The sequence below is a fragment of the Cydia strobilella genome, chromosome 17 (genome assembly GCF_947568885.1).
Source record: "Cydia strobilella chromosome 17, ilCydStro3.1, whole genome shotgun sequence".
NCBI lineage: Eukaryota > Metazoa > Arthropoda > Insecta > Lepidoptera > Tortricidae > Cydia > Cydia strobilella.
The window spans coordinates 15396520-15413133 of NC_086057.1; the positions used below are offsets into that span (position 1 = coordinate 15396520).

The window sequence follows — 16614 nt, forward strand, 5'->3', positions numbered from 1 at the left end:
TGTTGCAAGTTCATTTCCCTGGAGGACGGAGTTAAGGACCAGTGCTCTCAAGTAACACTATAGTTATCTATGCTATATATAGCCAGCTAATTTAGGCCTCTTGGTAGATAAAATCCATAAGCATTTTTTTTGGAATCGCATTCGATGAGGACTCCTTTTATGATGACTGAATTAATCCGACTACGGTTGGAATGTAATTGAATAATGTTGCGATTTCGAGCCCTAGGAGGGAAGGAGGGTGAAGGAATTTAGAAGAGCAGAGTAAGTTAATTAAAAGCAGGCGTCCATAGGCTGTGGAGGGGTCTCTATTGTTTCTCATAAAGTTTTAAATCATAATGTATTGTTTGTCCGAATTTTCGTTAGTCATAATTTGGATTCAAATCCTGAAATGTTAACGGTTTCAGAGTTATGACTAATAATGATTTGACAATCATTACATTATGACTTTTAATAAATATGCCAAACAACGGGATCCCGCTGCGAATACTGCTTACCATCAGGGGGGCCGTATGCTTGTTTGGCACCGACGTAGTATAAAAAAATAAAAAGGCTGATCCTTTGAATGGCATGCATAATGCACCAGGACATGCTACTATACATTTTCCGGTCACGTTGTAAGAAAATTTCTATGAAAAACAAGAAAAAGGTTTTTAAGAATATAAATGATTATGCTGATCCTTTGAATGGCATGCAAAATGCACCAGGACACTTTACATGTGATTATATCATTATCGATTGCCGAACAGCTGAGAGCTGAGGTTACTTCGTCTGTTTAGACGCAATGCAGATCACGTGTGCGCCGGCAACCGGCAACTACACGCCCTATAAACTCCTCCATCCCTCCCAAACCTGAAGATTTCCCATGAGGGTGAGAAGGAGGGAAGTTAAGGGTTGAGACGCCGACGCGTCTGCGTAAAGATACGGTCGATTTTGGTTCAATGCGCGCGCACGGCGGTCCGCGAGTTTCACAAATATCATTTCATTCCGTTCGGAGTGGTCGAGCGGGCCGGTCGTCCGCTTGGCCAGTATGGAAAACGACGAGGAGCGTTCCTTGTCGCTGGGCACCGAGGTGTCGGCCTCGGTCCCGCCCCCGAGCCCCCTGACTGGGTGCTACCTACTTGCGGTTATCGGAGAGCCTCACACACACGAGCATAAGGAGATCATACTGCAGCGGCTTGTCAAAGGTAAGTGTCAGGGTGACAGACGTCAGTGATGTGAATTTGGTGATAGTGTGAGAAAATTCTGTGTTTTTCACTTGATGCCACATTTTTGTGTTTTAATGAAACTAAATTCTTCAGGACTACTAATTCTCTAGGTATTTATATTACGTCAATTATTATTACGTCATTAATGCATCAAATGTGCTACATAAATTTTATTGTGTTGATCGGAGAGCCCCTCTGTTCGGTCTCATTGTGTTTGTTCACCTTGTGCGGTAAGAAGTTTCTATAAAGTTTTTTGCGTGATTATTGACTGAGTTTATATATGGACCTGTTTGATTACTCATTCATGAAGGAAATTGCTTTTTTAACTGTTATCAGAGAATCACGATAAAATACTGTCAAGTAAGAGTGGAATTTCGGTAAATGATAAACCGATAAGAGAACACTAATACTGGTTAATCGCAAATTACCCTTACAATTACTTTGTTAAGATAAAATACAATATTATTTTATTGGTCATTTAAAACATGCATAATAATATTGTAATTTACTGTATGATATTTACAATACAACCAAAGTTAAAGTATTATGTTTTAGATTACGTATTTTTTGCAATAAGTGTTACACTTTACTTAAATAATTTATTTTCATCTAGATACAGGTATATTATTGTTATAAAGTTATATTAGAATTATTTCTCCTAAAATCGGACTTCCTAAACAAAAGTAAGGCTAGCACAATCAACAACGCAACTCGTCAACCGAAAAATTATCCAAGAATGTGAGCGAGATGACCTGCTCATTACTACAGTGTTTGCAATCAAAAAGCCAACTACAGTTGGACTCAGTGTCAGTAAATGGACCGATTAACCTCCAAACGGCTAGTGGAACACTGAAACAGCTTGACAGCTGATTGACATTTCAAAATGGCTGACGTAACAGCGGCCGCGCCGGTTCGCCGGCCGGCATTTCGGGTCGAGGAAATTCGTGGATTTTCCGACAATTAACAAAGCTTTTACAATTTTAGTTTAATTTATCGTAATGTATACCTGCAAAGGTGTGTTTCTAAAATGCATATACATACATAAGTGATACATATAGTTAAAAATATACAAACAATAGATAAAACGGCCAGGGAAATGCTGAATTCTCATAAAACTTAGAAGCGATCAGATTTAGGAGTTATGGTTACGTGAATTATTGAGAAGACTTCTTTTTATCTATATAATATAGTGAACGGATGCAAAAAAAGACATAATTTGTGATTTATGACAGCTTACTGACGCGCCGGCTTTTCGAGATTTTCCGACGGTTTATAAAATTATATGACTTATATGTAGTTAAATTGAATTTAAAGCATACGATGTTACAATGTGCTTAAGATAAACTTCCTTTGTTTGTGTATTATCCCTACTAATATTATAAAAGCGAAAGTAACTGTCTGACTGCCTCTTTCTTACGCTTAAACGACTAAACCGATTAAGATTAAATCTGGTATAAGGTTTGGAGATAGTTTGACGCCCAGGAAAGGATAGTTTTTGTCAATAATCATCATACCACGCAAACGAAGTTAAATAGCGAAACGATTCAAAGGAAACAGAAATGATTTGGGGTTTGACAGCTGGCTGACAGTTCAAAATGGCGGCGACGTAACATAACAGTAGTCGCGCCGGTTTGCCGGCCGGCTTTGCGGGTCGAGGCAACACGTCGCTTCTCCGACGGCTAACAAACGATTCGCAAGTTTATGTGCAGTTTAATTTAACGCAATGTGTAAGTACAAAGGAAAAAAAAGTAACTTCTACTTATAACTAAGTTCGAATTAGCCTCAAGGTTTTATGTCAGTATCGTCTGTGTACAGAGTACTTACGTTTTGATTAAGCTCTGCTACTCTGGTTAGTTCAATACTCCGTGAATTAGTTATAAAGCGCTCGCGATTTAGTTATAAGTAGAACTTTGTACTGTAACTGTGGTTACCTTTAGCAACTCAAACATGTGTTACGTGACAACCTGACAACATCAATTGTGAGTATAATATAAGATTGTTAAACAAGGTAATAAAATAAGCGGAATGCATCCAAGATAATTAAACGAACAATTAATACTCTCACTACAGTGAAACATTACTTTTCTTTTCAAATGCGTGTCATCGATCCATTAACATAGAAGTAGGTTCAATTCGCGGTTTGTAAAAAAGGATAATTGTATAAATGAAAAAGATGGGAAATGTTCTTCCCACTGGATCTTCATGTATCTGGTTCTTGATGGGGGATGGGCTTTTTGTTCGAAATCTGGTCAAAATGGCCCCGAGATTATAAAATTTAACACCACAAGACATACAATCACTGCTTAATCAATTGAAAAATGCCTTTAAACTGATTTTAGTTTGAAAGAAATACAATACACTACTCTTTAATTTATTAATTTTATTTTATTTTATCGTATGTCATTTTTATTTTACACATTTTGTTCATTTATTAACTAGTTCATAATCTAAATCTACATTTGTCCAAGTAGGTGAGTAAGTGAGGTTTAAATGACATCGATTTGTAAATATGCATAATATGTATAATATACCTATAATTTGTACAAAATATAGTGATGCAATATATATAGGTACGTTATCTTATCTAGAAAGATAAGCTGAAGCTGCACAAATTTGGAAAGTATTACGAAGCGTAGAAAGTATGAAAGAATTGGACCAGCGGTTTGTTAACTTTTCACGGTGTAGTGGTCTTACAAATTGATGTCTTCTAATTGTCGAAGTCGTTACTAAGAAATATTTTGATTATCTGTTAAATAGCTATATTCTGCTTCAGATAAACTAAACATATACCACTCAAATATACTCATGGACAAAGTTAGAAGAGAAAAATAAGGGTTAATTACTGGATTACAGCAGCACCTTTTTTTTTATACCACGTGGGTGGCAATCAAGCATACGGCCCGCCTGATGGTAAGCAGTTACCGTAGCCTATGGACGCCTACAACACCGGAGATATTACACGCGCGTTGACGACCCTTTAAAAACCTGTACACTCCTTTTTTGAAGAACCCCATACTGTAGCCCCTCGGGAAAACCTCGGCAGGGAGCTCATTCCACAGCCGAAGCGTACGCGGGAGGAAATTCGTCTTGAACCGCACAGTACGCGACCATTTAGGTGCTAGGGTGTGGGGATGAACACCCTGCCGATGGCGAGCGGTGCGGTGATAGAAAGCGGCCGTTGGCATCATGTCAAACAGTTCTTCAGAGCACAGCCCATTGTACAAGCGGTAGAACACGCATAAGGAGGCGAAGTCTCTCCTTAGACTTAAAGGTTCAATACCGCTTGTGAGTTTGGGATCGTCGACGATTCGTACAGCGCGCCTTTGGACTGAGTCGAAAGGTCCAAGCTAGCATCCAGGCACCTAAAGTATTTAATTTCAAAATTTTGTCCATGAGTGTAGTAACAGTTTTAAAATCAAAATCTAAAACAAATATGGTATTAATTGCTTTTATTTTAGACTGCCACATTGGAACTGGCATATTTTTTCCACGTTGATAAATAAAAGTGGGTGCAGAGTTCCTATGAATTCTGGAATTGTAATCACCTCCCATATCACGCGATTTGAATTCCACAACGAGGTTTGCCTGCGTCGCATTACTAAACGACGTAGATTATGCTCAATCGGATGTATTAAAGTTTTAGTTACATGCGTTCGTATGTCTTTCCGGCTGTAGTACTCTACAGAGGGACTACCGGGCCTTATTTTCTTTTCGGGCTTTAATTTCGGGGATAATTTTCTTTTACTCTAATTAAGGCGTCATTGAATTGACAGAGATAGTTTGCTCGAAATTTACGAACTTCGATTCTCGCGGTTATAGCCCAGTTCGCAAATTATCAACCTATTGTCGTAAAAGTGACAAAATTCAAGTTTTTATTGTAATTTTTTGGAAATTGTCCTAAGACAGAATTGCGAGATCCTCAGCTCAGTCACTAGTGAGTTGAGTATCATAATAAAATCAGCTATGCTCATGTTCAGTAACAGTGTTTGTATCGTAAATTATACGTTATGTTAACGAACGGTTAAATAACAGTTGATGCAATCGGTTAGTGATACGATATCGGTACTAAACTCTGCTTTTGCATGAACCTAACGCGTCATCAAAATAATTAGTATTAAATAGTTTTAGGTATTTATTGTATAACATCTATCTGATTTAATTTCTTTTCTTATAATTACTTATATAACAATTCAAGTCTTGGAGACCCTTTACACCTCTAAGAATAAATTAATGATCTTTTTTTTCTTTTTTCTTTTTTTATAAATTTATTATACATATTTTATCTCTGACACCTAGATACTTTTACATCTCTAAACAATTTTAGTAATTGTCTGTTGTTTGTATATTTTTTATTAGTTTTCTTTTTTTGTGTAATTCGACATTTAGACTGGATACATCTGTGACAAAGTATCTAATATTTTATTGATTCCATATTTGTAATTGTTTTTTTTTATAAATTTTGCTTTTGTATTGCTTGTAAAAATTGACATATAAAAGTGCCCCTGTGGCCTATTTGCTGAAGAAATGTTTGATGTTGATGTTGATTACATATTACACAGTAACATAGATATAGGTAGCTAAATATATTTTTTTGTACTAACACTATATGGGATCTGTGCTTGAAATAAATATTTTCAATTTCAATTTCAATAAACACCAATACTGTTTATTGCACTCAAACCGAAAAAAGTGGCGGCTCGTCTAATGGAATTCAGATTGCTCATTTAAAATTTAAAAATTCATCGTTCAAATACATTCGATCAATAGTTCACACATTTCACTAGCTTTTATTTAACTTATCGTGTTCATACGTAGTTTGATTATTTTGAAGGTGTTTAAATTGTAGAAATAATTCCACTTAACTTAAGTAACATTCGGACTCTTAAAAATTATATGTACGAGAATGTATGATGTGTCAAATCTTGGAAGATGGTATCCATTATAGTTTGAGTACTTATAAAATAAGGGTTCCTTTTGTACCTTTCTGGTACGGAACCCTAAAAATCGGCGATAATGCGGTATCATGGGTGACATAACTTCGAAAAATATATTTGGGGCATTCCAGAAAAGTGTCCGGTATGTGACGCAATTTTTTAACACTTTTTATAAAGCTAAGAAGCCTATATTTGGCATGATAACGTTAGATAACTTTGCTTTAAATACTACGGTATATATTATAATTTATAATACAAATTACTGCAGATTATTAAGGTAGTGCGCGTACGCGTCACGTCTCCGATGTTTCATTTGCCAAATTTCATGTTACCATCAAGCTGATCTGATAGGAACTGGGCGATAAAATAACTCAACCTGGTTAATCCTGAGTATATTAGTGAAAGAAAGGTACAGTAGCGATAAAACTATGACACGACACGTGTATGATTACACGGTGTAAGCCTAGTGGATGACTTTAGTCATTAGTCATAAGGCTTCTGCCGCGAATGCAAGAGCCGCTGGTTCAATTTAGCCCTCGGTACTGGTCTGGGTAATTTGTAGTTCTGTACTTAGTCATTCGGCCACAAAAAGTACCTAACAAAAATGAGCTCTGCAAAAAAAACATTATTTAAATAAATAAATATTACATAAATATTATAGGACATTTTTACACAGATTGACCAAGTCCCACTGTAAGCCCAAGGAGGCTTGTGTTATGGGTACTCAGACAACGATATATATATATAAATACTTAAATACATAGAAAACACCCATGACTTAGGAAAAAATATCTGTGCTCATCACACAAATTAACGCCCTTACCGGGATTCGAACCCAGGACCATCGGCTTCGCAGGCAGGGTCACTACCCACTAGGCCAGAGCGGTCGTCAAATTTATTTAAAGTGAGACAAACTATATGTAGAATGTGTGAACTATTTACACCTTGTAAGCGACAATTTCGCTTCATTTGATTAGTCGCAGCAGACGCAGTGATCTCACGTTTGACATGTGTTTGAGATGCGATGACTAACTGTGACGTCACAGCAACTAGCCAAGGCCAATATTGTTTGGAGATCGTAAATTAGACAAGTTGGTTATGAAGAATATACTGGATAAAAAAAATATTGTATATTTCAAAATGGTAAACCGGAATTTATCAACATTCTTAAAACTTTTGATTTTTCTAATATATACCGCGATAGTTACTCATGAGATAAAACTATGAAAACGGATTATACCGCGTATATTGAATTTATAATACATCCCGACGTTTCGAACCCTTTACAGCGAAACGTCGAAACGTTCACGTTTACGTTCGAAACGTCGGGATGTATTATAAATTCAATATACGCGATATAATCCGTTTTCATAGTTTTATTTATTTGATTTTTCTCTTCAGTCATTCTCTAAATGCTGTGGAGGACACCATATCTTGCTGAAGACCAGGTTTTTCCATAGGCTTCTGTTAATCGCCAAAAACATGGCATCATGCAGTTTTTATTGCATGGGTGCAGTGATTTGGGCACGCCATCTAGATGAGGAAGGCCCTTAGGTATCGTCCTTTAAACTCTGCCCTTTATTACAAAAAATAGGATTCTCTTCAAGGTTGCCAGAGAGTGACTTCAGTGTCCTATAGTTAATGAAGGTTCCGTACCCAAAGGGTAAAAACGGGACCCTATTACTAAGACTTCTTTGTTCGTCTGTCTGTCACCTGGCTGTATCTCATGAACCGTGATAGCTAGACAGTTGAAATTTTCACAGATGATGTATTTCTGTTGCCGCTATAACAACAAATACTAAAAAGTACGGAACCCTCGGTGGGCGAGTTCCACTCGCACTTGTACGGTTTTTTCATGTACTTAACTAATACTTAATTAAATTAAATCATTTAGTACCATTTGAACTAAAATTAAATGACAGATTGCACATAATAAGTAGTTAAACAAATTATGCATTGCAAATTTGAATTAATTGTAAATAATTTACTTTAATTATTCGCGTTGTACACATTCTAAATGCATGTTAAACTAATATAATAGCATACAAATACAAAACTTATGGTTAACATTGATTTAATAGTACTTATTTATGTAGGTAATAATCTGCGATGTACATAATGGAATGCAATTTGAAACAATTCGAATGCAAAATTATTGCGAACCCAATGAGAGATAGTACGATTTATAAAAAAAAAGGACGTGAACAATGGCATGGACTATTTTATAATCAATTTTATAGGTAATTAAATCTTTTAAAATAATGTGTTCACTGCCTGAAAAGAGTTTCTTTAATTTCAAACATCGCACATCGCACGCGCACACGATCAATATTAATATAAAGGGGCCCACTGACTATCAGTCCGCCGGACGATATCGGCCTATCAGTTGTTCGGAACTGTCAAATTTTTGTTCTAACTGACAGGCCGATATCGTCCGGCGGACTGATAGTCAGTGGGCTCCTTTAGATGCATATCCGGATTGATGTATCAGGTTTAAAAATATTGATAGTAATATATTTACAATCTTATAAACATATCGAACTTATACTGGTATAATTTTGGCCGCGTAATGACACACTACGCGCGCGGAAGCCCCGCAATCGAGGTCCCGCGTAATAAGGATTATGACGTGCGTGAGCGCCGCGGCACGACCAAATTTAAGAGGAAAGGGGCGAGCGCTTCTAAAGTGGCCCACTGACTATCAGTCCGCCGGACGATATCGGCCTGTCAGTTAGAACAAAAATTTGACATAAACAGAAAAACCTGCGCGACGGTCATATCTTCCGTTGAGTTTCACGCGGCGCGCAATATTCTTTTTCTAATTTCTTGACGTTACGCCACCTCTTAAGTCACGCTGGTGTAAGCATTTATGTTGTCAAAAGTAATCGGAATGGTCGAAATGTCAAAAGTAAGCGGTATAGTAAGCTAAAAAATTACCAAATTATTTGGGTAAACTCGATAATCCCAAAGGGATTCGAGCGAATAAAATGAGGAATAGTTAGTCAAGATCTATATCTATATCTGTGTTAGTATTCTTAGAACTGCACTAGTTCATGGCCCCGACGGAAGATCAGCGCTAGCCCAGCCAGGAGCACCATGCTGAGTCGGGACCATTTCGTGGCTTATATTATTTATGTTGTGTTTCCTATGTACGTGTTTTCCTCTTTTTTGCCACGAATAAACGCTATCTATCTATCTTTGTTGCTATGAGACAAAGTAACGAGTATCAACACATCGTTACATAATTGCCAAAACGGAACGAGCAACAAATCAGAGCAACGACTAAAATCGAATCGAGAAAAAAATCGAATCGTAAATTGCGCATCGTTCGCGAGAAGCAATTTACACTGATCATATCGACTTGACCGTTGATCGAACGATTTCCAATCTTATTTAATGTGCTGTAAAGTCCATTTTAATTTATCCGAATGTGTGAATCGCTGTGTTGATTTGAAAGATTGGTTGTTTGATTGTAAACGTTAATTTTAGAGGGTTTAGATTCATTTTTGATTGCATTCGGAAATGGATCAGTGGGTCGAAATGGGAAATCGCGATGCATATGTTTTCTTTCACACGTCTGTACCTAAAGGATGCCTGAATGCGACGACGGATTGAAGTTAAATTAAAGGTACAGTTCGGATTCGCACTACAGCAGTATTGCAGCGCGACATTACTGCCGACTGCATTGTTGTCACTAAAAATCCGGCCCGCAACATACATATTGACGTTAGTCAGCGTCCGGATATTTGAGGGTTCGGATAATCGAGGTTGTACTGTACTCAAAAAAACATCAACCAACAATAAACACACAATTCTTTAGAGAACTAAGTATTATATTTAACTAGATGACCCGGCGAACTTCGTTTCACCTATATCTATTTTTTTCGCAGTCTTAATTTTTTCTTTCATAAGAAGTAAGTATTAGGGCTCCCGGTATCCGTGCTATGCGCGCCCCAATTCCGTGCATTCGGAGGTCGAGGAAGTGGGAGGGTGTGCGTCGCGCCCGTACGTACAAAATGACACCACTCGGTCATGACGCCCAACATTCCTAACATTCCTCAGCCGTGCACGGAATTCGCGCGCCGACAGTACTGGTGGACTTGGCATTTTTTCTTTAGTGTATGATGTGACCCCGTAATTTTTTTACTTTACCGAGCAGCAATAGTACATTGCGAACATTAAGAAACATAAGATGACATTACGAGATACGAGCTTTTTAATATTAACTGTCAACTCTTGTTGACAGTTACTTTAGAAAGCTCGTAACCCGTAACTTGTGTGTTGTAAGTTTGTAACATTGTGGGCCGAGTTATTTTGTATGGTTAAAATTGACATTTTATTTCTAAGCAAAATCTATATCAATATTACTTCTTAGGTCCTATGCTGACCACCGTTTAAATATTCGCCCGTATTGAATTTACACACTGTATACAAATATTGTAAGTTCAGCAAAAGCTTTTAAAAACAATAAAATTACCAATTTAAATAGGTAATCCGATAAAAGTGAATAATTATAATATAGATATAATATTCCAAATCACGTTATTTAATTTACGAGAAAATTATACAACACATGCATAAAATGTTTTAAAAACTACATTTTCAATATTGACACGTAATTGAATAAAAACACGTAACCACTCAATTAATTTTTTCGCACCTGCGTTAGCGAATGTATGTATGTATGTATGTACGTTTTTTGTATGGGCATGACCATGAGTAATATCGGTTTAACACGGATAATTACGTTTGAATGGAGTAGCTAAAGGGATTGTGTTAGGGCCACTTTTATACTACATCAATTAGTTTTTATACGCTCTCATTTAGTAGTAATTATTGTAATTATCTATCTATGTTATAACCATGTTACAATGTAATTACATGAATAATAAGTCGTATTAAGTACTTTTTTTTCGGATAACCATAATGGCATAAGCATTAAGTACCTTGAAATAATATGAAAACGGATTATATCGCGTATATTGAATTTATAATACATCCCGACGTTTCGAACACTTTACAGCGTTCGTGGTCAACGGATACCTACCCTATATTAACCTATATTAAGTACCTATATTACGTTAACTAATCAACAGGATGAAATGCACGTCGTAAAATCAAAGCTGTGAATATTTCAACTAGGTAAAGGTCAAAGGTGACGTAAATATTGGCAGAGGGTTCTTAATTAAAGTATTTCGGATTATATCGCGTATATTGAATTTATAATACATCCCGACGTTTCGAACACTTTACAGCGTTCGTGGTCAACGGATACCTACCCTATATTAACCTATATTAAGTACCTATATTACGTTAACTAATCAACAGGATGGCATGCACATCGTAAAATCAAAGCTGTGAATATTTCAACTAGGTAAAGGTCAAAGGTGACGTAAATATTGGCAGAGGGTTCTTAATTAAAGTACTTTTATACCTCAACAAACAACAATTTAACAAACTGCTACAGTAAACAAAAGGGCGCTATATTTGTAGCACTGATCAACTTATCCCCAAACTAAGCAAAGCAAATAAATACAATCATACTTATTAGAAAACACCCATGACTCAGGAACCCTTACCGGGAATCGAACCCAGGACCATCGGCTTGACAGGCAGTGTCACTACCCACTAGGCCAGGTCGTCCGGTCGGTCGGACTTATGTAAGCAAACATTTATTTGCTAGGTGAATATATAAATCATGTCATCACCAAATGATACTTCAAACACTTCAAACTCACAAGCGGTATTGAACCTTTAAGTCTAAGGAGAGACTTTGCCTCCTTGTGTGTGTTCTACCGCCTGTACAATGGGCTGTGCTCTGAAGAATTGTTTGACATGATGCCAACGGCCGCTTTCTATCACCGGCGCTCGCCATCGGCAGGGCGTTCATCCTCACACCCTAGCACCTAAATGGTCGCGTACTGTGCGGTTTATATAAAAGGAATTTCCTCCCGCGTACGCTTCGGCTGTGGAATGAGCTCCCTGCCGAGGTTTTCCCGAGGGGCTACAGTATGGGGTTCGTCATGAGACTCAACTTAAATGGCCACACATCCAGGCCCATGACCACGTATGCCGGCGACGACGCTGTCCGTCAAACTATGGACATAAAGTTATTAGGTTTTACCATCGATAGTGGCCTGAGGTGGAACGTACACATCGACCATCTGTGCGCGAGGCTGGGCAGCGCGTGCTACGCTTTAAGACGTCTCGCGAGTACTGCGACCAGGGACGTCGTTAGGAGCTGCTATTTTGCAACTGTGCACTCGCTCATTTCGTACGGCACCGAGCTGTGGGGTGGAGCCGCTGACTGGCGTCGAGTGTTCTCATTACAGAAACGAGCCGTACGAGCAATAGCGTGTGTCTCTGATGACGTCTCTGCTCGTCAGTACTTCACAGAATACAGTATACTAACACTACCCTGTGTACTTATTCAGCAAATAGCGACATTTACCTACGCCAACACGAACAAATTTACTGTGAAACAGGTTAATCTAAATCATCATCTGCGTAGTAACAAAAACGCGGGCTGCCTCGCATCTGTGCCACATAAGTTAGCGAAAAGTGGACGATCAGCCTATGTACTTGGCCCACGTATATACAACCACCTACCTAAAAGTATCAGGGATGCACCTTCCTTCCATAATTTTAAAAGTAGATTAAAACACTGGTTACTAAAATCATCATTTTATGACATAGATGAATATTTTTCCAGTGAAATTATTGATGTACCTAAATAAAATTAACTATAAGAATAAAAATGTACTTAGAATTGTAACATTGTGACATACAAATTGAATGTGTAATATACTCATAGGTATATGTATACTGTATTTATTGATACTATACGAATTTCAAATCTTATACAACCCTGACCTGTAACCTAATGTTATTAATAAATTTTCATTTTCATTTTCATTTTTCATTTTTGTTCTTCAAAAAAGGAGTGTACAGGTTTTTAAAGGGTCGGCAACGCGCATGTAATATCTCTGGTGTTGCAGGCGTCCATAGGCTACGGTGACCGCTTACCATCAGGCGGGCCGTATGCTTGTTTGCCACCGTCGTGGTATTAAAAAAAAAACAAAAACGTCACTTTTGACAATGACATATCCGATCCATATCGTATCTTTACCAGATTTTTGACGTATCTTAAAGTTAGAATCAGGGCGTAGGTACTTATATTATTGGGCGGTAAGTATTGTATTCAAACCATGATATACAGGATGGCTAAAAAATAAGTGCATTCCCGTTGCCAGGGAGGTTTTGGGAATATACTGAGCAACTTTTACTATCATGGGACCAACCCCGAAATCGCGAAAAAAAATTTGTTTGTTTCATACATTTTGGCTGTTCCATTTTCTATGCGTGAATATTTTTTGTCGCGATTTCGTGGTTGGGCCCATAGAAAAAGTTGCTCAGTATAATCCCAAAAGCTCCCTGGCAACGGGAATGCACTTATTTTTTGGCCACCCTGTATAAGTACAAATGTCAAAGGTCAAGGTCACATTTAACGTGACGGAAAACCGCGGACACAGATTGCGGTTAGGTTAGGGTTTAGGCATTTTGATTTAGGGGTGGGTTCGGTACGGCAGGTATTTTAATTGAAAGGTTAAGGCCTAGTTTGTGCATTTGAAGTAATCTTTTTTTTATTGTCAGAACATCAAAGACTTTATTATTTTCCTGGGATTATGGAATAAATTGTTCATTACCACATAAACATACCAAATAAACAGAATATGGGGTAAAACAGCTTTGGGGTAATGTATTAAGATTTTGCGTAAAAACAGTTACGAGTAGTATGGTTACTTAAGAGGCCGTAGTCGATTTTGGAGCAAAAATTTTAAATTGATAGATTTAGTCGTTGAAATTATACACGTTTTGTTACGTAATATCTAAATAACAAGTATTGGTTTCTATTAGCACGTCTTCTCATCTTGCCTTTTAATAATGAGGTCGCAAGCGTGCGTCATCGGTAATATATGAAAAGAAGGGGCAGTTTTTAAAAATTCATCAAAAATTTATGGTGGTAAATTATAGAAATTGATGTATAAAAATAGTTTCAACAAATGTTGTAGATTGTTTAAGTATCAAAATTACGTTGAAATTAAGTCGATTTTCAGAGAAATTGTCACTTGTTATGAAGTAATTTCTGGAGAAAATTGATTTCGTCTAACTTTCATTTACAGTATTACAAAGTCATAATAATAAAAATGTAGTCTGATAAACGTCAAGTACAGGATATGTGTAATATAAAATTACCATGTTTAGCCGTCCAAACTTTACGAAATTTACAAATAATAGCGACAAAATCAGTGCTTTACGCGCGTTTACCTAAACGTCCATCAGAAAAGCAAACATTACTAATTTAGTGAGTCTGTTTTCAACAAATTGATCTGATAAAAGGTAAGATAAGAAGATGCGCTAATACAAACCAGTACTTGTTATTTCAATAAGGTAACAAAAGGTGTACAATTTCACCGACGAAATCTATCAATTTTACATTTTTGCGACTAAAATCGACACCGGCCTCTTAATTTAAGGAGATATTTCCAATACACATTAAAAAAAAAAATTTACCATTTCCAAAAAACTATCCAAACAAGAAGAAGAAAATTTGGCAAACAAAGTACTTAAAGCCTTTTCTTTCTTTTTGTAAAAACTTACAACTGAGGCGCGTACAAAATAAAAAAAAATTATAGCTTCTATATGTACTGTAATTTAACAATAAATATAATTGATTGTGTAGCATTTTTCAATTGATTGTCCTAAAGATTGTGTGATATTTTTACTCGTTTCTTAGGTTCTTACATCTTAAATTATAACTTTTTGACCAAAAATCCAGAATCCAATGCAGTTTTTTAAAGGGTCGGCAACGCGCATGTAATATCTCTGGTGTTGCAGTCATCCTTAAGCAACGGTGACTGCTTACCATCAGGCGGGCCGTATGCGTGTTTGCCACCGACGTAATATAAAAATTAGCAGCCTGACTTAAAACTAATTACCGTATGTAACCAGGAATTAATGGATTTCTCCCGTCCGACAAATAGTTATATTGAAGATGTTTGATAACGCGCCGTCTCAGTCCACTGGAGAGCTGGTAATTAGGTTTTTGCGTCCGTTCGCGGGCTACATACCTCGTATACAGGCTGTGACGTGGACGAGTGTGACGTCTACGGTAGATATGTGACATCCCGGGGCGACTTGTATGTACTTATTTTGACAGGCTCTCTATTGTTTCCCATATAGTTTTAAGTCATAATGTATTGTTTGTCCACATTTTCGTTAGTCATAATTTGGTTTTTCTCAGAAACTTTTCAGGATTGTCATAAAACAAATCTAACCTAACCTAACCTATCTAGAGGATAACCTGAGGAAAATCCTTAAAAGTTAACGGTTTCAGAATTATGACTAATGATAATATGACAATAATTACATTATGACTTTCAATAATTATGTCAAACAAAGGGACCCCACAGAGTAGGTAAGGATTTTCCATATGAGTCCGGTTTGAAGAGCTTGGTTGTAATGCTGGTGTAGTCTACATTCGAACGGTACCTTAATACTGCTGCTATTTTACAAAAATACACGTTTAAAGATAAAATTTAAAAATAAAAAGATAAGAAGCGCTGGCTGGACGTCGTGATGGCGGACTGCAAGAGAACAATCTCACACTTGAGGATGCCGAAGACCGGGCAAAGTGGAGAAGATTAAGTATGCGCTAGGCCGGGAAAACGCTAGGTCGAAGAAGACATGTTTAAAGATAAAGCAAGAAAAGCAAGTGCTCTTGCGGTTCTAAATCGATCAGAGTTGATCGACCGACCTTCGTTTTTGCATGAATGTGACAAAAAGTAAATATATAACAAAAGACGCGCTTGGCGCCAGCCACCGTGCACAGGGTCGCCGTCGTCAGGATTCGTTCTTAATTTTTGGTCTGGGTAAAATCATAACTCATTTTTTGGCTTTGCGTACTCGGGTAAAAATAGATTCAGAACATATGAGGACTTAACGGTGACCCCTTGGCATGACCCCCTCCAAGGAAGCGTGCTTCCGCGCTGAATCATGCGCAATGCGCAGCGAGACGCGTTGCTATTGGCTGTACGGGACTCGGCGAGTCAATATAAGGTGCGCCAGAATTTAGCAAATGGGCCAATTTTTTATTGTTGACGATTTTCGTTTTTAGACAGATTTTGATAAAATTTGGTGCGAATTCTGTTTTTGCAACAACAGAATTTTGATAAAAACAGAATGTTCAATTATTTATAAGCGCAATTTCACCGTATGTTCTACAAAATCTTCCTCTGAGTAACGCGAACGCATGGTATGGTATTTTCGTAAGTGAACGAAAAAAATCGCTTCGGCTGTGGAATGAGTCCCTGCCGAGGTTTTCCCGAGGGGCTACAGTATGGGGTTCTTCAAAAAAGGAGTGTACAGATTTTTAAAGGGTCGGCAACGCGCGTGTAATATCTCTGGTATTGCCT

General features: G+C 37.4%; 1 protein-coding gene across 1 annotated transcript in view; it reads left to right on the forward strand.

The window, feature by feature from the left end:
• The first annotated feature begins 939 nt into the window (after positions 1-939).
• LOC134749114 (microtubule-associated protein futsch-like) overlaps positions 940-16614 on the forward strand; it is a 251041-nt gene continuing 235366 nt past the window's right edge. Inside the window, exon 1 of the mRNA XM_063684018.1 lies at positions 940-1184. Coding sequence (XP_063540088.1) covers positions 1028-1184 — 157 coding nt within the window. The 5' untranslated portion in view covers positions 940-1027. The remainder of the gene's footprint in view (positions 1185-16614) is intronic.